Here is a 22,212-nt window from a genome sequence, read left to right as displayed (position 1 = left end):
TCCCTGATAACGAACACTGTACATCACCATGAACACACCATTGCCCCTGTAAAACATTGTGGTAGCAGCATCATGGTGTGGGGATGCTTTTCTTCAGCAGGAACAGGAAAGCTGGTCAAAGTTGATGGGAAGATAAATGGAGCTAAATAAAGAGCTATCCTGGAGGAAAACTATTGGAGGCTGCAAAAGACTTGGGACTGGGGCGGAGGTTCACCTAACAGCAGGACAACGACCCTTAACATACTGCCAGTGCTACAATGTAATGGTTTAGATCAAAGCATGTTCATGTGTTAGAATAGCCCAATCAGAGACCTAAATCCTATTGATAACCTGTGGCAAGACTTAAAAATTGCCAATCGGATGCTCTCCATCCAGTCCGACTGAGCTTGAGCTATTTTGTAAAGAAGAATGGGCAAACATTTCAGCCTCTAGCAAAGCTGGTAGAGACATACCCCTAAAATTTTGAAAACCATGTATTATCATCTTTTCACTTCACATACACTTGCTACTTTGTGTTGGTCTATCACGTAAAATCCCAATAAAATGCATTTACGTTTGTGGGTGTAACATGGGAAAATGTGTAAAAGTTCAAGGGGTGTGAAACCTTTTTCAAGGCTGTGTGTGTGTATTTATTTTATGTACTTATATAGTACTACTATATTCTGCAGCACTTTACATTAGCGTAAAGCTGTCCCCAGTAAGGCTTGCAATCCTTAGTGTGCGTATATATATGTGTGTGTGTGTGTGTGTGTGTATGTATGTGTGTGTGTGTGTATATATATATATATATGTGTGTGTGTGATATATATATATATATATATATATACATTGCTCAAAAAAATAAAGGGAACACTTAAACAACACAATGTAACTCCAAGTCAATCACACTTCTGTGAAATCAAACTGTCCACTTAGGAAGAAACACTGAGTGACAATCAATTTCACATGCTGTTGTGCAAATGGGATAGACAACAGGTGAAAATTATAGGCAATTAGCAAGACACCCCCAATAAAGGAGTGGTTCTGCAGGTGGTAACCACAGACCACTTCTCCGTTCCTATGCTTCCTGGCTGATGTTTTGGTCACTTTTGAATGCTGGCGGTGCTTTCACTCTAGTGGTAGCATGAGACGGAGTCTACAACCCACACAAGTGGCTCAGGTAGTGCAGCTTATCCAGGATGGCACATCAATGCGAGCTGTGGCAAGAAGGTTTGCTGTGTCTGTCAGCGTAGTGTCCAGAGCATGGAGGCGCTACCAGGAGACAGGCCAGTACATCAGGAGACGTGGAGGAGGCCATAGGAGGGCAACAACCCAGCAGCAGGACCGCTACCTCCGCCTTTGTGCAAGGAGGAACACTGCCAGAGCCCTGCAAAATGACCTCCAGCAGGCCACAAATGTGCATGTGTCTGCTCAAATGGTCAGAAACAGACTCCATGAGGGTGATATGAGGGCCCGACGTCCACAGGTGGGGGTTGTGCTTACAGCCCAACACCGTGCAGGACGTTTGGCATTTGCCAGAGAACACCAAGATTGGCAAATTCGCCACTGGCGCCCTGTGCTCTTCACAGATGAAAGCAGGTTCACACTGAGCACATGTGACAGATGTGACAGAGTCTGGAGACGCCGTGGAGAACGTTCTGCTGCCTGAAACATCCTCCAGCATGACCGGTTTGGCATTGGGTCAGTAATGGTGTGGGGTGGCATTTCTTTGGAGGGCCGCACAGCCCTCCATGTGCTCGCCAGAGGTAGCCTGACTGCCATTAGGTACCGAGATGAGATCCTCAGACCCCTTGTGAGACCATATGCTGGTGCGGTTGGCCCTGGGTTCCTCCTAATGCAAGACAATGCTAGACCTCATGTGGCTGGAGTGTGTCAGCAGTTCCTGCAAGACATAGGCATTGATGCTATGGACTGGCCCGCCCGTTCCCCAGACCTGAATCCAATTGAGCACATCTGGGACATCATGTCTCGCTCTATCCACCAACGTCACGTTGCACCACAGACTGTCCAGGAGTTGTCAGATGCTTTTGTCCAGGTCTGGGAGGAGATCCCTCAGGAAACCGTCCGCCACCTCATCAGGAGCATGCACAGGCGTTGTAGGGAGGTCATACAGGCACGTGGAGGCCACACACACTACTGAGCCTCATTTTGACTTGTTTTAAGGACATTACATCAAAGTTGGATCAGCCTGTAGTGTGTTTTACCACTTTAATTTTGAGTGGGACTTCAAATCCAGACCTCCATGGGTTAAAAAATTTGATTTACATTTTTTTAATTTTTGTGTGATTTTGTTGTCAGCACATTCAACTATGTAAAGAACAAAGTATTTCAGAAAAATATTTAATTAATTCAGATCTAGGATGTGTTATTTTTGTGTTCCCTTTATTTTTTTGAGCAGTGTATATTTATATACAAACTATTTTGATAATATATCATCGATCCTAGTAATTTAACCCCGCAGATGTCGTGGTCAATAGTGAGCATAAGTTCCATGGTACTAGGCAGAGATCAGAGCCCCCATAGTGAAATCACAAGGGTCCAATCAATTGATACGATAGCCTGGGGCCTTGGCAAATTTTCCAAGGCTGTCATGTCTAATTGCATGAAAATCTGTGCATGAGACATAGCTTTTAGGGAGGCAGTGAACATCCCATATAAAATTGTATTTTGTTACGCTTTATGGGACAAATGATCATAATGTTGCATGCCCAAGTCCCCTAAGTGGACTAAAAATGAAAGTACAGTTAAGGTAAAAAATAAAATAAATGTAAAAAAATTTAAATTCTAATAACGCCCTTTGTAGATCTGGAGGACAGTTTAATGAGACTTAATGTGAGAATGCTGGGGTTACCTGAGGGTGCTGAGGAAAGAAATCCTGCTCAAATGATACAAATGTTGATTCTGGAGAAGTTTGGAAAAGAGTATTTTTCTCCAAAGAGCGCATCGGGTCCCCGGAGGTAAACCAGTTCCTGGAAGGCAGCCACGGACACTCCTGGTAAAGATATTGGTCTCACGAGACAGATATGTTATTGAGAAGAGCAAGGGAGTGTTGTCCTATTTTATATAATGGGAAAAATATTATTTTTTCCGGATTTTTCAAGGGAGATTCAAGAAAAGAGGTGTACTTTTACTGCGGTTAAAAAACATTTCCAGGAAAAGGATATTAAGTATTCTTTTGTTTATCCAGCTAAACTTCGGATTATTTTCAATGATGGAATTCATTTTTTTGATTCCTCGGACTTTGCTATGAATTGGCTTGATCAGAACAATATTTGATAGGCTTCATTTTTTTCCTTTTTCTGATTGGTAGCAGAGGTGGGGGTTATGTGGTAATGAGAGGGGTACGGATGGTCTTAGTTGAGAGATCTGTTGCGGATCAGGTGGTTTGGGGGGTTAGATTATTATTTTTTCTTTTTTGTTGTGAGGGTGGGGGGCTTGCGATGCATCTCATAGGCTAGGGAGGGAGGGGCTGGGGCTATTGGAGGCCTTCAGGGCTTGGGATTCTTTTGGTTGATTCAATGTCAGTTGGAATTTTAACTTGGAACGTCCGTGGTTTGTAAAAGATGGGACTTTGCTGGAATCAATGACAGAAGCTGTAATAACATTAATATTGAAAAAAGGTAAGGATTCTTTGGATCTGGGGTTATATAGACCTATATCACTATTGAATACCGATGTGAAGCTTCTTTCAAGGATTCTTACTATATGACTTTCTTATGGGGGGGGGGGGGGGGGGCTCTCGCTCCATCCTGTCCTTGACAGGGTGGAGTAGAGATTCTTTTGGAAGGTTTTGGGTAGGATGGGGTTTGGAGATAGATTTATAGATATAATCAAATTACTGTTTAGATCCCCTCTGGCAAGATTAAATATTAATGGGAGTTCGACAACGAGTTTTCCTTTGAATAGGGGTACTCGCCAGAGCTGTCCTCTTTCCCCATTTTTATTTGATATCTATATTGAGCCCTTGACCCTGGCTGTTAGGCAAGATTCTAAAATTGGAGGTTGGGGGGGAAGGGGGTGGAGGATCGCATTTCCCTATACGCAGATAATGTCTTATTATTTATAAATCATACTAATACAACTCTTGCAAGACTCATCCAGGTAGTTAATTATTTCAGTAAGGTCTCAGGCCTACATATAAACTCTTATGCCAGTGGATAGTTTTGTAAACTGAAAGAAATTTAACTATGCTGAATGTTTCTAATTCTTTTCAGTATTTGGGTATAATTATATCTCCTAAGATTGAAGATTTTATACAGCTTAATTTGTTTCCATTATTAACTAAATTGAGGTAAAAAAAAATTGGGATATGGCTCCAACTTATGGATAGAGCATACGTTTTTTAAGCTTATCGAGAGAATTATTAATGATTTGTTGTGGGGAAGAAAAAGGGTAAGGCTTAAACTGGAATATCTATATAAGCCCTTGGATCAGGGAAGTTTGAATCTTCCCTACTTCAAGGGTTATTTTATAGCGGGCAACTGTGGCTATACTGCAAATGGAAAGAGTGTATTTTGCACTAATTTGGTGAGGGAATCTCTGTATAACAACATATTCACATTATTATAATTGGGGCAATTGAGTAATATGCAACAGGAGTATAGAGAGGCTGAAAAATTATTATCTAAGGCATGGGACACTATTAGAGGATGGTTGGGAATAACAGGATCCCTTAGGTGTAAGTTTTAACTACAGGCTTTAGATATCATAGCCGAGGACCAGTATTGGCAAAAAAAAATATTTTATGGGGGCGGAGCCTAGCCGCTGAAGAAGATGGCTGCTGATTCCTATCTCCCACCCCGAGATGCTCTAAACTGGCCCACAGCATACCACACCCGATTAAAAGCACAGGAGAGGGGGTCTCCTGAAGTGAAAATCCACGGCCCTTCTACCTGAAGTGGAAATCGCCGGGTTCTGAGCAGGGATCCGGCAGTTCTGGTGGCGTCTCACTCCCCACCGTGCCGCCTTGTCGCGCGCGGTTGCTCCTGCGCTGATCTCCTGCACGCCGCCTGCCAGTCTTCGGCTCTCTAAGGCATCCACGCTCATCAGGACAGCACAGTAAGCCTGCAGAAGGGTCAGGGCAGCGGGGGGGACAAACAATCCATCACACTGGGCTGACCCCCTTCTATAATACACCCACTTACCTCCCTGCTGAAAAGTCAAGTGGCGTCAGGTGCACAGACCAGCGAGAAGGAGCAGGACACTCGCTGTTAACGGTAGCCATTTTAGGCTCAAGTACAACTCTGATCATAACTCGCTCAAACGGCACTGTGTGACATACAGCAAAACAGGGTGTCACACTATACCTTTACCATGCAGCCCTAAGAAGTTAACAGCATCCCATTGAGCGGCATTGAGATATATATTCGGATAGATTCTCATCTCACTGGTTTCATATTACAAAGAGTGGCAGCCACGCCACTTAACAGCTTTACTATGACCCAAAAGAAGAGCAAATCGGCTGCCCCAAGGAAACTGACAGACTTTTTTGAAGCGGCAGCTTCATTTGGGCCTACCAGGTCTGAATCCGCCCCTCCATCCCGCACCAATTAAGCCCCTCAGTGCAATCCAGAGGCTTAGTGGATGAGATAGACGAGACAGAACAACCTTTAGCCACCCATATTGCCACGGATAGCACCTTTGAACATGCTGGTGAAGGCAAGAGACGGGCAAATATATCAACGTCTGCATCACCGAATAGGTCAAGAGCACAAAAAGAGTAATGCAGTAGACGGAAATGGTGGAAATACTGAGGCTACACCTGAGAGTGACATCTCTCAGTTTCCAACTTCATCAGAACCTGTTACAGTAGATACTCTAAAGGACATGCTTATCGTCCTACAAATTGGGATTGATAAGAATGTATCATCCCTAATCCACAAGCTCCAACATAACAGCTATGGAAGAAAGAACAGACCATCTGGAACGCAAAATGTCAGAGTTCTCAAGTGCACACAATGAGCTGGTTGATGCACACAACAAGCTAGAGGAGGATGTTCGGTGGCTCAAAGCAAAAGCCACAGACACAGAGGACAGATCCCACAGAAATAATATCAAAGTGCGAAGTACAGCATACATATTAGGACATCGTCAGACATCATCCACAACTCCATCCTCCGTCATGCAAAACTCCCTCCTACCTCAGTCTTTAGACAAAACTCCGTCCTCCCTTATCCAAAACTCCATCAGACCTCAGACAAAACTCCTTCCTCCCTCATCCAAAACTCCGTCCTCCCTCAGACATCAGCCAAAACTCTGTCCCTCATCCAAAACTCCGTCCTCCCTCAGATATCAGCCAAAACTCCGTCCTCCCTCATCCAAAAACTTCATCCTCCCTCAGACATCAGCCAAAACTCCGTCCTCCCTCATCCAAAACTCCGTCCTCCCTCAGACATCAGCCAAAACTCCGTCCTCCCTCATCCAAAACTTTGTCGTTCCTCAGATATCAGACAAAACTCTGTCCTCCCTCATCCAAAACCGTCCTCCCTCAGACATCAGCCAAAACTCCGTCCTCCCTCATCCAAAACTCCGTCCTCCTTCAGACATCAGACAAAACTCTGTCCTCCCTCATCCAAAACTCCATCCTCCCTCAGACATCAGACAAAACTCTGTCCTCCCTCATCCAAAACTCCATCCTCCCTCATCCAAAACTCCGTCGTCCCTCAGACATCAGCCAAAACTCCGTCCTCCCTCATCCAAAAATCCGTCCTCCCTCAGACATCAGCCAAAACTCTGTCCTCCCTCATCCAAAACTCCGTCCTCCCTCAGACATCATACAAAACTCTGTCCTCCCTCATCCAAAACTCCGTCCTCCCTCAGACATCAGACAAAACTCCGTCCTCCCTCATCCAAAACTCCGTCCTCCCTCATCCAAAACTCCGTCGTCCCTCAGACATCAGCCAAAACTCCGTCCTCCCTCATCCAAAAATCCTTCCTCCCTCAGACATCAGACAAAACTCTGTCCTCCCTCATCCAAAACTCCATCCTCCCTCATCCAAAACTCCGTCGTCCCTCAGACATCAGCCAAAACTCCGTCCTCCCTCATCCAAAAATCCGTCCTCCCTCAGACATCAGCCAAAACTCTGTCCTCCCTCATCCAAAACTCCGTCCTCCCTCAGACATCATACAAAACTCTGTCCTCCCTCATCCAAAACTCCGTCGTCCCTCAGACATCAGCCAAAACTCCGTCCTCCCTCATCCAAAACTCCGTCCTCCCTCATCCAAAACTCCGTCGTCCCTCAGACATCAGCCAAAACTCCGTCCTCCCTCATCCAAAAATCCTTCCTCCCTCAGACATCAGCCAAAACTCTGTCCTCCCTCATCCAAAACTCCGTCCTCCCTCAGACATCAGCCAAAACTCTGTCCTCCCTCATCCAAAACTCCATCCTCCCTCAGACATCAGCCAAAACTCTGTCCTCCCTCATCCAAAACTCCGTCCTCCCTCATCCAAAACTCCGTCGTCCCTCAGACATCAGCCAAAACTCCGTCCTCCCTCATCCAAAAATCCTTCCTCCCTCAGACATCAGACAAAACTCTGTCCTCCCTCATCCAAAACTCCATCCTCCCTCATCCAAAACTCCGTCGTCCCTCAGACATCAGCCAAAACTCCGTCCTCCCTCATCCAAAAATCCGTCCTCCCTCAGACATCAGCCAAAACTCTGTCCTCCCTCATCCAAAACTCCGTCCTCCCTCAGACATCATACAAAACTCTGTCCTCCCTCATCCAAAACTCCGTCGTCCCTCAGACATCAGCCAAAACTCCGTCCTCCCTCATCCAAAACTCCGTCCTCCCTCATCCAAAACTCCGTCGTCCCTCAGACATCAGCCAAAACTCCGTCCTCCCTCATCCAAAAATCCTTCCTCCCTCAGACATCAGCCAAAACTCTGTCCTCCCTTATCCAAAACTCCGTCCTCCCTCAGACATCAGCCAAAACTCTGTCCTCCCTCATCCAAAACTCCATCCTCCCTCAGACATCAGCCAAAACTCTGTCCTCCCTAACTCAAAATACGCCCTACTACACACACTCTTCACCTGACGGAGCTGCTAGCTGCTGGAAAGGCAAAGGACCTGTAATGACGTCATGACCATGTGACGAGTCACGTGTGTGGGAGGGGTCAGATGTGCACAGCAGCTGGTAAAGTGTACAGAACTGTAGCCATCAAATAGAGCTGTGTACCAGAGATGTGTGTGTCACCTGCATGTAGCAGTGCTGTGTACTGTGTAGCAGAGCTGTGTACTGTGTAGCAGAGCTGTATGTGTAACCTGCATGTAGCAGAGCTGTGTACTGTGTAGCAGAGCTGTATGTGTAACCTCCATGTAGCAGAGCTGTGTACTGTGTAGCAGAGCTGTATGTGTAACCTGCATGTAGCAGAGCTGTGTACTATGTAGCAGAGCTGTATGTGTAACCTGCATGTAGCAGTACTGTGTAGCAGAACTGTATGTGTAACCTGCATGTAGCAGGGCTGTGTACTGTGTTACAGAGATGTATGTGTAACCTGCAGGTAGCAGTGCTGTGTACTGTGTAGCAGGCTGTATGTGTAATCTGCATGTAGCAGAGCTGTGTACTGTGTAGCAGAGCTGTATGTGTAACCTGCATTTAGCAGTGCTGTGTACTGTGTAGCAGAGCTGTGTGTGTAACCTGCATGTAGCAGGGCTGTGTACTGTGTTACAGAGATGTGTGTGTAACCTGGGAACTATAAAAAAGTGTAAAAAATAAATAAAAAATTCAGATCACCCCCCTTTTCCCAAAATGAAAATTAAAGAACTAAAAAAATACACATCATGGGTGTCGCAATGTGTAAAAACACCCATTGTATAAAAGTATATTCCCCATACGTCAAACAGCAAAACAGAAAAAAAAAAAAGAGTCCAAATGTCCGATTCGCCGTTTTTGGTCCCTTCATTTGCTACAAAAATTTAAATAAAATGTGATCAAAAAGTCTTAAACACCCCAGAATGGTATCAGTGAAAAGTTCAGATTGCTCCGCAAAAAATGAGCCCCCACCCAGCTCCGTACACATAATTACAAAAAAGTTATAGGGGTTAAAATATGGTGACAAAAAAATAAATCAGATTCTGGAAATGTCCTGTCACTCCGAGTTACTCAGAATTGGTAGCCCTAATTAATAAATACATGCAACATGAATGCATATATGCCTCTTCACACAAAACTAGATCACAAGTTTTAGGCCTCTTGCACATGAACGTTGTTGGTCCATTCAGCAATTTGCAGTCCCCAATGCACGGGCAACGTGCGTGCAGTGGCCGGGTCAGATCCAGACCCATTTGACTTGAATGGGTCCGTGAACATGTTCTACTTTTTTGCTGTGCGGAGACACGGGCAGAAACACCACGGAAGCACTCTATAGTGCTTCTATGGGGATCTTATCCGTGTTTCTGTTCCGTTCAAGTGAATGGGTCGACATCACGGATGCGGTATGCACACGGCTGGTGCCCTGTGTATTGCGGAACCGCCGTATGTGGTCCACAATACGACCACAGGCACACAGCGGCCATGTGCAAGAGGCCTTACAAAGATGGGATTTATGGTGCACATCCTCTTATGCTTCCCATATTCCACAGATTTATATCACACAGCTACTTACACTTGTGCTGATAAGTTTACATACCCTTGCAGAATTTATGATTTCTTAAAGGGGTATTCTCATCTTCTCTTTTCATACTTACCTTCCTTGAGCGCGACGTTCACTTCCTGGATTCTTCTCCCAGCCGAGCCGCGCTTGCGCAGAAGACTAAAGATTTTCTCCCGGCCGGGCAGCGCAATGTCCTGAACGCTCACGCTGCCGCGCATGTGCCTTGGTGACTTATTCCTGGCCTGTATAGTACAGAGTCTGCGTGCGCGTTCGCGGCTCTGTACTATACTGGCCAGGAAGAAGTCATCATGGTGCATGCGCGTTCAGGACATTGCCCGGCCGGGAGAGAATCTTCAGTCTTCTGCGCAAGAGCGGCCTGGCAGGATTCGACAGGAGAGGTGGCCGTAACCAGGGGAGACCAAAGACAACATCAGGTAAGAGGGGACTTATTTTCGAAAAAAGGGTGGGAATTGGGTAACAAAATGTATTTAGAAAAATGATCACTGTCAAATCATTAACAGATTTAACAGTGATCATTAAGATGAGAATACCCCTTTAACCATTGTGCAGAGAATATGAATGATAACACGGACACTTTTCTCTCGCTCATGGTTAGTGTTCGGCTGAAGCCATTTATGTCAAACAACTGTGTTTACTCTTTATAAATCATAATCACAACACAAACTCCCCAAATGACCCTGATCAGAAGTTTACACACCCCAGTTCTTAATACCATGTATTGCCCCCTTTAACATCAATGACAGCTTGAAGTCTTTTGTGGTAGTTGTGGATGAGGCTGTTTATTTTCCCAGATGGTAAAACTGCCCATTCTTCCTGTTGAAAAAAAAAAAGCAATTCCACCACAGTCTTACAGGATTTTAATTTACGACATTCGATGTGCGATAAAATGGACTGGTTACTTTTATTCTACAGGTCAAATCGAATCCGGCGATACCTTATATGTATAGTTTTTCTTGCGTTTTAATAGTGATTAAAAAAAAAAGTAAAAAAAAAATCAGATTTTATTTTTTTGTCGCCATATTTTGAGCCCTATAACTTTTTTGTAATTATGTGTACGGAGCTGGGTGGGGGCTCATTTTTTACGGGGCAATCTTAACTTTTCACTGATACCATTCTGGGGTGTTTAAGATTTTTTCATCACTTTTTATTTAAATTTTTGTAGCAAATGAAGCAACCAAAAATGGCGAATCGGACGTTTGCCGTATGGGGAATATATTTTTATACAATGGGTGTTTTTACACATTGCGACACCCATGATGTGTATTTTTTTAGTTCTTTTATTTTCATTTTGGGACAGGGGGGTGATCTGAATTTTTTAAGTTTTTTTTTTACACTTTTTTATAGTTCCCAGGTTACACACACATCTCTGCAGCACAGTGCACAGGAATTAAAGCAAAATGTAGGTGAAATTTTTAAATCCATTTTTTAAACATTCTTTATTTTCAATTTGATAGAAAACAGAGAAAAATATAATATATGTAAAATGTAGTGATACAATGAGCCATTGTCAAGCAAAGGTACAAACAGTGCTCTAGTCCACTTTATTTCATTCGTGGAACTCATAGCTTCCATTAAACTGAATATATAAGAGGTTTTAGAAGAGGGAATAGGGAAAGAGGTAGGAAAAAAAAGATGGGGGTTTTCAAGAAAGGACCCCCAAGGAGAGGGAAGACTATTACAGACATAGAAGCACTTAAAAGTTACTCTCCAAGGCGGAAGAAGCAAGATAGAGTACTACTTCTGTGATGTCACCTAATGGGCAGATCAAATAAAGAAGATAAAAAAATTAAATAAAAAGAAATGGCTAAACCATATTCACTTAGGATATCAATAGGCAAGGGAAGATTCATGACAGGTCCCTCTGAGGGAATCTGCAGTAGTGCGCCAGGGCTGTAAAACCTGGAGAAGCCTGTCATGAGTCCTATTGACCCAGTTAGTCATCTCCTCAAATTGACATATCTGATTAAGCTTAGCACCCCATTCCTGCAAGGGCTGATTGATTAATGATTTTGCAGCTGCGTTAACATGTGAAATGAGGTTCCTTTTAGAGGGCTTGTATAGTTTGCTTGGTCATATCTAGAGAAAGCTGGAAATCAGGTGTAGAGAGCTTTCTAATCACTTTCCGCACACCCTCCCAGAAAAGCTTAATCAGAGGGCAAGTCCATGAAATGTGAGACAGTGAGGCCACCTCTCTCCCATATCTCCATCATTGTTTTGATGCAAAAAGACCTCTTGTACCACCTGGAGAGGAGTTTATAATGATTCTCCTGGAGAAGTACACAAGGTGAGAAGCCATGAGATGTTGATAATATTCTCTTTGTCTCCTGCAGCATAAAAACAGCTCCCTTCAGCTCCCTCTCTGTCAATCAGGAAAGATGGCTTGAAGTCTCTTCCCTGGCCTCCCAGCAATGAGTATAGTAATAATAGAAAAACTCCAGTTGTTATGTGAATCAAATGGTTTTCTGTTTATTTTGACATGCGGCTTCAAAGTGACGTTTCGGCCTAGATGGCCTTTATCAAACTGTGACAATATCAATAAAAAAGGGACAATTACAATTTAGTGGGCATATAAACCAACATCTGGTTACATATTTATATATGTTATTGATAAGACAATTACTCATACGCTATTAGCATTATATATACGTATTCATTGCCATACAGTATTGGTGTTCAGTAGAACCAAAGCAAAATAAAAGCAAAATAAAAAGGGAGAAGTTAAAGAGGGACATAGGAAAGAAACATAGCATTATACTTAAATCATAGCATTATACTTTAAATCATCATCGCCAGTTAGAGCAGTATATGGAAACCTCTATGTTAAGGAGAAGCAATAGATGTTGTGGACCATGATCTAAAGGTGATAGGTCTAGACTCTGGGTAACACTTGGAAGAGAGAAGAGATAAGGTTATATATTAACCTCATAAAAGTAGTTGATATCGTGCCCAGGGGGGGTGGGTAGAATAAGCCTGATGGACCTATAAGTAATCCTATTAGTAGTGTACATATGGAGAGACTTACCCAATGCCGCTATGGGAGGCTGTGTCAATAGATCCTGCGCTGAGTAGGTGATGGCGTGTGTCCACACGCCTCTCTGGGGATGCGCTCTGTTAGATGCTAAGCGCGCCTCTAAGTAGCGTGGGGAGGCGTGTCGCTGTGTGCTGGGAGCGTGCGGTCCACCATGCGTTCCACTGGTCACATGGTGGGGCGGATGTGGCGTCACGTGTAACCGGAAATGCCCTGCGTTCCAGGGGAATCCGGAAGTGGTGCGTTCCACTACTAGTGCGTTCCACTACTACTGATCTATCAGTCGGAGGCTAGATAACTGTTATTCGACAGTATGTGTATACCTAGCGATTTGATCTATCTTAGATAATAGAATATGTATAGTGTGGATGGGGGTGTATATTATAGAAACAATCCCAGGATCTATTACCACATTAGAGGGAGGCTTTTGATACAATACCAGAGAAAAGGATATCAGAGAAAAGGATATCAGGTCATATTGATCACTTCAAGAGTGCCAGGAGGTTATATCTCTGAGCAATGAGTATAGGTCAGAAACTTTCCTAAGCTTTAATACAGGTGTGGAAGTAAGAAGTCTTTGAAACGTGTGCTTTTGCGCAGCTTTTTGACATACTATCTTAAAATGGGAGAAGGGCAAGAAGAAGGAAGGTGATGGTCTGAGAGTGTTGGGGATTATTTCAGGGGATGGAATTTTCTCTTCTAACAGAAGCTCCCCCACCGTTGTGGAGGAGAGGGAGGCATAGAAACATAGAAACATAGAATGTGTCGGCAGATAAGAACCATTTGGCCCATCTAGTCTGCCTGCATACACATCCAGGTAGGCATCCAGATTATTTTAGGCAGGGAGGCCAGGGTGAAAACCCCAATACAAGGGGCATTGTCAGAAATTGTTATATTTCCTATCTTGGCAGAGCTAAAGAGAGGGAGGTAGATGTCAATATATAATCAAATTGTTGAAAGGTTTAGGTTTGAGGAGAACAAGAAATCCCTTGCAGTGGGATTAAAATGTAAATCCATTTTTTCCTGGAACACAGGATTCAGCAATTTATAGAAACCTCTCACATGTGTGGTTGTAAACTGCTGCATGGGCACACGGCATGGCTAAGAAGGGAAGAAGCACCATATGGTTTTTGAAGACCAGATTTTGCTGGAATGGTTTTTGGGCACCATGTCACATTTGAAAAGACCCTGAGGTACCCCTAGTAGAAATATCTCAAAAGGAATTTTGAGGGGTGTAGGGAGTGTTTTAACCCCATAACCCCATGTCATATAATTGATGGACACTTTAGGGACATTTTCCAATGCTTTAGCCCCACATTTTTAGTTTTCACAAGGGGTACCAGGAGAAAAAGCACTCCATGATTGGTTGCGCATTTTGTCCTGAATACAGCAACAATCCATATGTGGTTGTAAACTGATGTATGGGCACACCGCAAGGCTCAGAAGGGAATAAATGCTCATTGTCCCTTTTTTTTTTTCTTTTTTTTTTCACATTGTAAATGACATACTAGTTTCATTTGGATTCAAAAGTAAAGTTTCGGGTCTCATTTACCTGTAACTGAAACAGGAATTCTTAACTTGCATGGTTTTATTAAAATCCTGCCTGTTTGTTGTTCAGATCAATAAGATTTCAGTTTAAAAGGGAGAGTTTGGTTTGTAGTTAAAGGGGTTTTCAGGGAGTAATTATTAATAATCTATCCTCACTATATGTCAGCAGTACAGTATCTGATCTGTAAGGGTCTGACTTTGATCAAATATTTGATGAGGCTGCAGCACTAGTTGAGCCCCATGGTCTCTTCCTAGGCCAGTGACTTCATGTTCATCGGTCATATGGCATAGGCTCAGCTCAGTCCTATTCAAGTGAATGGGCCTGGACTGCAATACCAAGCACACCCGCTGTGTTTGGTAGACTGTGAGGAGGCTACAGTTAGTCTTGAGCCAATCGAGCTTCAGATCATAGATCTTAAGTTGATTTGTTCTATTGCTGTTTTAGTACAGAATTAAAATGTATTGTCTCCGTTGAGGCAAAATTCGTTTCACCCAAAGTTTTGTGATACTTTGTAATTTATTTCTGCATCTTTAAAAACATTTAAAATTCGTAATCCAAAGTCAGGTGTGGTACCGGCTGGTACCTCGGTACCAAACCCGACTTTGGATTGCTAATTTGAGATCTTTTTAAAGATGTCAAACTGAATGCTGAATTAGGCTACTTTCACACCTGCGTTTAGGTGCGGATCCGTCTGGTATCTGCACAGACGGATCCGCACCTATAATGCAAACGCTTGTATCCGTTCATGATAATGCAAACTGATCCGTTTTGACTTACATTGAAAGTCAATGGGAGGCGGATCCGTTTTCAATTGCACCATATTGTGTCAGTAAAAATTGATCCGTCCTGTTTGGCTCAGTTTCGTCAGACAGACATCAAAACGCTGCGGGCAGCGTTTTGGTGTCCGCCTCCAGAGCGGAATGGAGGCTGAACGGAGGCAAACTGATGCATTCTGAATGGATCCTTATCCATTCAGAATGCATTGGGGCTGAACTGATCCGTTTTGGGCCGCTTGTGAGATCCTTGAAACGGATCTAACAGGCGGACCCAGAAACGGCAGTGTGAAAGTAGCCTTAATTCACTGAAGTCTCGCGCGACTTAAGGTGAAACTAATTTTCTCTCGACGGAGGCAATACATTTTAATGCTGTATGAAAACAGGTCTCCGTACACAATTAAAACAAAGTGTTAAAGCGAATTAACTTCAGATCTATGATGAGAAGTTCGATTAGCTCAACGCTAGCTGCAGTGCTCACAGAAGCACCTTAGCCTGTTCACACAGCTGAGCATGGCGATGCAGGGTGTCAGAACCCCACTAATTAGATATCCTGTGGATAGGTCATCAATATTCTACTCTCTGAAAACCCCTTTGAATACAGTATTGCTGATTTGCTTGTTTTATAATTTGACTGTTCAAAGTGAATCAGGGACTATATGGGAAGTTTAGCATGTATGGTACCTGAAAGCCTACAGGAAATCTACTGTTCAATAGGCGCAATACATAATCTCCATTAATGTATGTTTACTTCTGTGCTTATTGTAGGTATTGACGCGAATTCGTTCTAGTCACAGAGCTAACATTTTTAGCGCAAAGTTCCTGCCACTTACAAATGATAAGCAAATTATATCATGCTCAGGAGATGGAGTTATTTGCTATACAAATCTTGAAAAAGATGCAGAGACAAATAGACATTGCCAATTTACTTGCCATTATGGAACTGCATATGAGGTAAGTAATAAAAAAAAAAAAAGGCTATTTTAAAAATGCAATCTAGTTAGAAATGGACAAAATACACTGATGAGCAAAAGGATAACAATGTTTTCAACTTTTGACTTTCAGGCTCCATATCTCACCATCCACTACAGCTTCGAATGTGAGACTACCATCATTTTATAGACAATCATCTTGGCTATCTCATAAATAAATTGAACTTGCAACTATTTAACATATCACATGTCATGTAACTGAATTGTTACTATTTTGCTCCTGGTGGTGGAACCATCTTTTTCTTCTTGTATACTACAAATTACAACCTGTTCTCACATTCCCTAATAGCTCAGTGTGTTATTAGGTTGATTCTCAATCAAAATGTTACTGGTTCGAATCCAGGAGCAGCCATGAAGAAGATTTCTCAAGAAACGAGAAATGGCATCATCCAGCTCATCGATAGCGGTATCATGTGAGTGCCATGACAGTTGGAAGAATATGAAATTAAAGTGCATCTGTCAGCAGATTTGTACCTATGAAACTGGCTGACTGTCATGCCCTGCTCTGACTATGTGCGGAGGTCGGCCAGAATAGCAGCACGTGTTTAGTTTTGTTTTGTTTTGGAGTCGTGCTGGATCCGCCTCCCATCAGGTGCACTGGGTGGGGTCATTGGTTTAAATATCACTCTAGTCCAGTGTTCTGAGCGGGTTATAGAAATCAGTCCGGCCTTGGAAGCAAGGAAGGAAGGTTGTCTGTTCCAGCTCAGAAAAGATAAGTGTGTTTCAGTTTTTGTTGATTGCTGTCTAGGTTGTGTTTGTGTCATCTTTCCCATCCAGCATCTGTGCGAGCAGGCTGCTCCTTTTCCCCTTTTCACCATCTCAGGGAATCTAGGGGACGCGCAATCCTGGGCCTTTTCTCTGCCGCTCGGTTCTCGGGCCCTCAGGTCGGTGGAGGAATTTTTTAAGGCCCTGGGATTAATCTACGATGACCCAGATCGGGTCTCGATGGCGGAATCGAGATTACGTAATTTATTTCAGGGTGAACATACTGCAGGCTTACTGTGTTGAGTTTAGGAGATGGGCTACCGAATCAGAGTGGAATGATCCCGCGTTACATAGTCAGTTATGTCAGGGATTATCTGAGAGATTGAAAGATGCCCTTGCTTTTCATGAGTACCCAGATTCTTTGGAGAATGCAATGTCTTTAGCAGTACGGTTGGATAGACGTATAAAAGAAAGGTGTAGGGCTCCCTCCGTGCAAGGGATCCCTTCTGTGAGTGGTTTCATCTCTACTGCTTCCCAGGGTGATGTTACAGGTAGCTCTGGGGTAGCGGAGGAACCCATGCAGCTGGGTCAGGTATCTTGCCGTTCTGATAGTAGAGACTTAAGGAAATTGCACAAACTGTGTTACTACTGTGGGAAAAGTGGTCATTTTATTTTTGCTTGTCCTTTTGTGAAACCGCAAGTGGAAGAGAAAAATAAATAAAAAACTTTCCTGACTCTTGGTGGCGTGAATGGTGTGGTGGAGCAGGCAGGTATGCAAGCTCCCTGCAGTTCCCGTTTTCTCCTTCCAGCTGTGGTGGCGCTAGAGTCAAGAAAGATTTTTGTTGAAGTATTTCTTGACTGTGGTGCTGGAGTAAACCTAATTGACTCTCTTTTTCTTCAAAATCTGGGTCTAAGTACTTGCACTTTAGAGATTTGAGATTTTGCAATTGATTCTTCCCCTCTTTCTCAAAGGAGTCTTACTCACATTGTTCATGGTATTCACGTAAGGTTGGGTGATTCACATGTTGAAATTATGTCTTGTTTTGTCATGAAGGATTTGCCAGCTCCTATAGTTTTGGGGTTACCATGGTTGACTAAACATAACCCAATTATAGATTGGCAGGCGAGACAAATCGTTGGTTGGAGTGAGTTTTGTTCGGATAATTGTCTTGGCACATCTATTGCTGATAGAAATAAAAAATAGGGTGGTCCCTAGGAGGAGAAGGTGCGGAAGCACCCCCCCGGGAAGTACTGCTCTGTAAAGCGAAAATGTTTAAATAAGGGGCAGTAACGTGTTAAAACCTATAGTTTATTTGAACAATTAATATCCCTAACTGGGAAAAGAAGAAGCCCCTACCAGACAAACATGTACAAACATCGGCAAGGGACCCAGATGGATAGGTCACCTTTTGGTCAGGCACACTTGGGCCCTTGGGGTGGTGCGAAAGTGTAACTGACTAGAAAAATACACTGTGTTAGGGCCACGGCGGTGTGCCTGAGGTCCAAAATTAACCGGTACTGGACGCCCAGACCGTGTAGTCCAATGCTCAAGGGAGGAAGCCATGGGGGTTGGTGGTTTTCAGCTTGAATATCCACCAGCACTCCCTCTGGAGGATCCTTTTATCCCAGTCCCCCCCTCGTACTGGCTTCTTGATCACTTCTAGACCTACAAATTTGACCCCTGACACACGTCCATCGTGAACCGAATGGACGTGTCTGGCTACCGGAGTATCTCTATTATTGCGGATATCGCCCATATGTTCACCTATACATATCCGCAATTCCCTACGCGTCTTGCCCACATACCTGATGCCACACTCGCAGGTTAGGAGGTAAATCACTCCTGCCGTGCGACAGTTTATAAATTCACGTATCTGGTGGCTAGAGCCCATAGAGTCGAGTATCACTATTTTACTCTGGGTAACAAACTTACAGACACTGCAGCGGCCGCACTTGAAACATCCTTGTATTGGTTTGTCCAGCCACGTCCTCTTTTTGGGGGGATTGTAGTGGCTGTGGACAAATAGATCTCTAAGATTGGTCCCCCTTCTAAAGGTCATTGATGGGTGGGGGCTGACCACATCCGCTAGGTCCGGGTCCATCAGAAGAGTATCCCAATTCCGTGCTAGGATCTCTTTGATTTGCCTAGCCTCTGAGTCGAATGTGCCAATGATTCGTAGGTTCTTTTTTGACTCGGTTTTGGGACCCCCCGTGGGGTGCAGGAGTATAGTTTGTGTCTCCTGTTGTGCTCTCTGGTACGCTTTTCTCAGTATATTATCCGGATACCCCCGTGCCTGGAAACGCTCTCTCAACTCGTGTGCCTGGCATTTAAACTCCCGTGGTTCCGAGCAGTTACGCCTGAGTCTCAAATATTGGCCCACGGGAATCCCACGCTTCAATGGGACAGGGTGACAGCTGTCCCTTCGAAGTAGTGAGTTTGTAGATGTCTCCTTGCGGAAAATGGTTGTCTGAAGACCTCCCTTGGTGTCTCTGGATATACAAATGTCCAGGAACGGCAGATTGCTGCGTACAATCACAGACGTGAATCTAAGATTAATGGTGTTCTGGTTAAGTTCATCCACTAACCTCCCGAACTCGTCCTCTGGCCCGCTCCACAGTATGAAGATATCATCTATGAAGCGGGCCCAGAGGACGATGTACTCGGTGTACCAGTTGGGTGCATCACCGAACACCGTAGTCTCCTCCCACCAGCCCAGGAGCAAGTTAGCATAAGCTGGTGCGCAAGAACTGCCCATCGCGGTGCCCCTGAGCTGGTGGTATATCCAACCATCGAAGAGGAAACAATTACTAGTCAATACGAAGTTCAAGAGTTGGAGAACCAGCTCATTATGTGCAGAAAACTGCAGTCCTCTAGCCCTCAGGAAATATGCTGTGGCTGAGAGGCCCTTATCATGGGGGATGGAGGAGTACAGGGCCTCAACGTCAATAGATGCCATAAACCAGGGTGGTTCTAAATTGAGGTTCTCCAACTTGGAGAGTAGATCTCCTGTATCTCTCACGTAAGACGGGAGGGATAGCACAAATGGGCCTAATATGCGGTCTACATAAACCCCACTATTTTGTGGCAAACTGCCTACCCCTGATACAATCGGGTGGCCCTTAAGGGGTAGTGTGCCCTTATGGACCTTGGGTAGGCAGTAGAAGGTTGCCATGGTTGGATGTGCTGGGTAGAGAAACTCGAATTCCTCGCTGCTGATGAGTCCATTAATCTTTGTTTTCGTTAAGATGTCCCTTAATTCCTGCTGGAATCCTGGGGTGGGGTCGGATGGTAGTGTCATAGCTTTGTCTATCGCTAAGTAATGTGAGACACATCTCACGATAGGCGGAGGTATCTAAAATGACCACATTTCCCCCTTTATCCGAGGGCTTGATCATGATGTTAGAGTCTATGGATAGCTCTTTATCGCCTGTCTCTCCCTCCAGCTGCAATTAGACCTTGTTGGATTAGGAATTATCCCGCCTAATACAGGCATGGTCTGTTTAAGGAAGACATCGACACATGAGATGTCCCCCACAGGTGGCATTTTGCTACTTCTGTTCTTAAGGTCAGTGAAGGGACCTCTGCCGTCAGGATTGTCCGGCATGGTGTCAAGATTAAATAAGAGGTGTACATCACCCAGGATCTCCACCCGTACGCCCCGCTCTCGACTTTCTTTTTTGTCCCTATGCCTGAAGTGTTTATGCCACTTCAGCTTGCGGGCGAACAGGTGGAGATCCTTGGTCCAGCGGAATAGATCGAATTGGGTGGTGGGAATGAAGGATAAGCCACGTCTCAATACCCTGGTCTCCACTTCTGTGAGGGGACGTGATGACAAGTTGATAACCAACTTATCATCCGTAGGCCCTATTGGTTGAGTGGAGGTGCGGTATTCCTGTTCCGTAGTGGGTAGTGCATTGTCTGTTCTAAAAAAGATGATGCAGAAGTTGGCTGCGAGGCAGATGCTTGTGGGGCAGGAGGTGCACATTGTGTCTGATTATGTGACTGGTTTGTGTTATACCGGCCACCCCGACGTCTGGGTCTGTAACTACCACGTCCTCGTCCCCTATTCTTGGGATATCTGTCCCTCTCAGTGTTTGACGCGTCTGTTTCAGAGGTGGAGATATCAGTTCTTTGTGAGATATCAGGGTTGGTTAAGAACAGATAGGCCTTATTCTCTTTGAAATCCTGGTCCCTAGCAAACTGTCTATGTTTGCGTTCCTTGAGGTAGTACTGGTATATCCTAACTGGGATATCAATTATTCAAATAAACTATAGGTTTTAACACGTTACTGCCCCTTATTTACACATTTTCGCTTTACAGAGCAGTACTTCCCGGGGGGGTGCTTCCGCACCTTCTTCTCCTAGGGACCACCCCATTTTTTATTTCTATTAGCTTTTCTAAGGGACATGGCAGGTTTTCTGTCCATGGGCCTAGATAGGGACACGTGGCTCACTGAAGCCAAGACTATTTTTTCAGGACAAAACTTAACTCAAAAAAAATATACCCCAGGTCCAGGTCCTAGAAAATTATATAAAACAGGGGATTGTACCCCGTGGCCTGCGCATATCCCTCACCCCGGCTAGCCGCATCAGGAACCCTGAACTTTTAAAGAAGTGGGAAAGGGAGGCCACCAATAGTTCGCTTAGGTTCATGCAGATATTGCTGGAGGAGGAGAAGGGGTTACTGGGATGATTAGATAGCAGCCTTTCGGAACAAATTGAGATAACTAAAAAATTCCATCTAGAAGCAGAGTTCAGTGTCAAAGAAAACCAGCTACAGAACACCATTGAGAAGTACCAGTACTACCTCAAGGAACGCAAACATAGACAGTTTGCTAGGGACTCTCAGGATTTCAAAGAGAATAAGGCCTATCTGTTCTTAACCAACCCTGATATCTCACAAAGAACTGATATCTCCACCTCTGAAACAGATGCGTCAGACACCGAGAGGGACAGATATCCCAAGAATAGGGGACGAGGACGTGGTAGTTACAGACCCAGACGTCGGGGTGGCCGGTATAACACAAACCAGTCACATAATCAGACACAATGTGCACCTCCTGCCCCACAAGCATCTGCCTCGCAGCCACCTTCTGCATCATCTTTTTTAAAACAGACAATGCACTACCCACTACGGAACAGGAATACCGCACCTCCACTCAACCAATAGGGTCTACGGATGATAAGTTGGTTATCAACTTGTCATCACCTCCCCTCACAGAAGTGGAGACCAGGGTATTGAGACGTGGCTTATCCTTCGTTCCCACCACCCAATTCGATCTATTCCGCTGGACCAAGGATCTCCACCTGTTCGCCCGCAAGCTGAAGTGGCATAAACACTTCAGGCTTAGGGACAAAAAATAAAGTCGAGAGCTGGGCGTATCGGTGGAGATCCTGGGTGATGTACACCTCTTATTTAATCTTGACACCATGCCGGACAATCCTGACGGCAGAGGTCCCTTCACTGACCTTAAGAACAGAAGTAGCAAAATGCCACCTGTGGGGGACATCTCATGTGTCGCTGTCTTCCTTAAACAGACCATGACTGA

The 22,212-nt window shown here is 44.4% G+C and overlaps 1 protein-coding gene across 4 annotated transcripts in view; it reads left to right on the top strand.

Moving 5' to 3' along the window:
* The window catches only part of DCAF6 (DDB1 and CUL4 associated factor 6), a 1,234,054-nt gene that overhangs the window by 186,773 nt on the left and 1,025,069 nt on the right, over positions 1–22,212 (top strand). For all 4 annotated transcript variants that reach the window (XM_040424129.1, XM_040424128.1, XM_040424130.1 and 1 more), the window contains exon 5: positions 15,734–15,919. In XM_040424129.1, coding sequence (XP_040280063.1) covers positions 15,734–15,919 — 186 coding nt within the window. The remainder of the gene's footprint in view (positions 1–15,733; positions 15,920–22,212) is intronic.

Source organism: Bufo bufo, chromosome 3, assembly GCF_905171765.1.
Source record: "Bufo bufo chromosome 3, aBufBuf1.1, whole genome shotgun sequence".
NCBI classification, from domain to species: Eukaryota; Metazoa; Chordata; class Amphibia; order Anura; family Bufonidae; genus Bufo; species Bufo bufo.
Note: the sequence above shows the minus strand (reverse complement) of the source record. Positions and strands in the feature narration are given on the sequence as shown.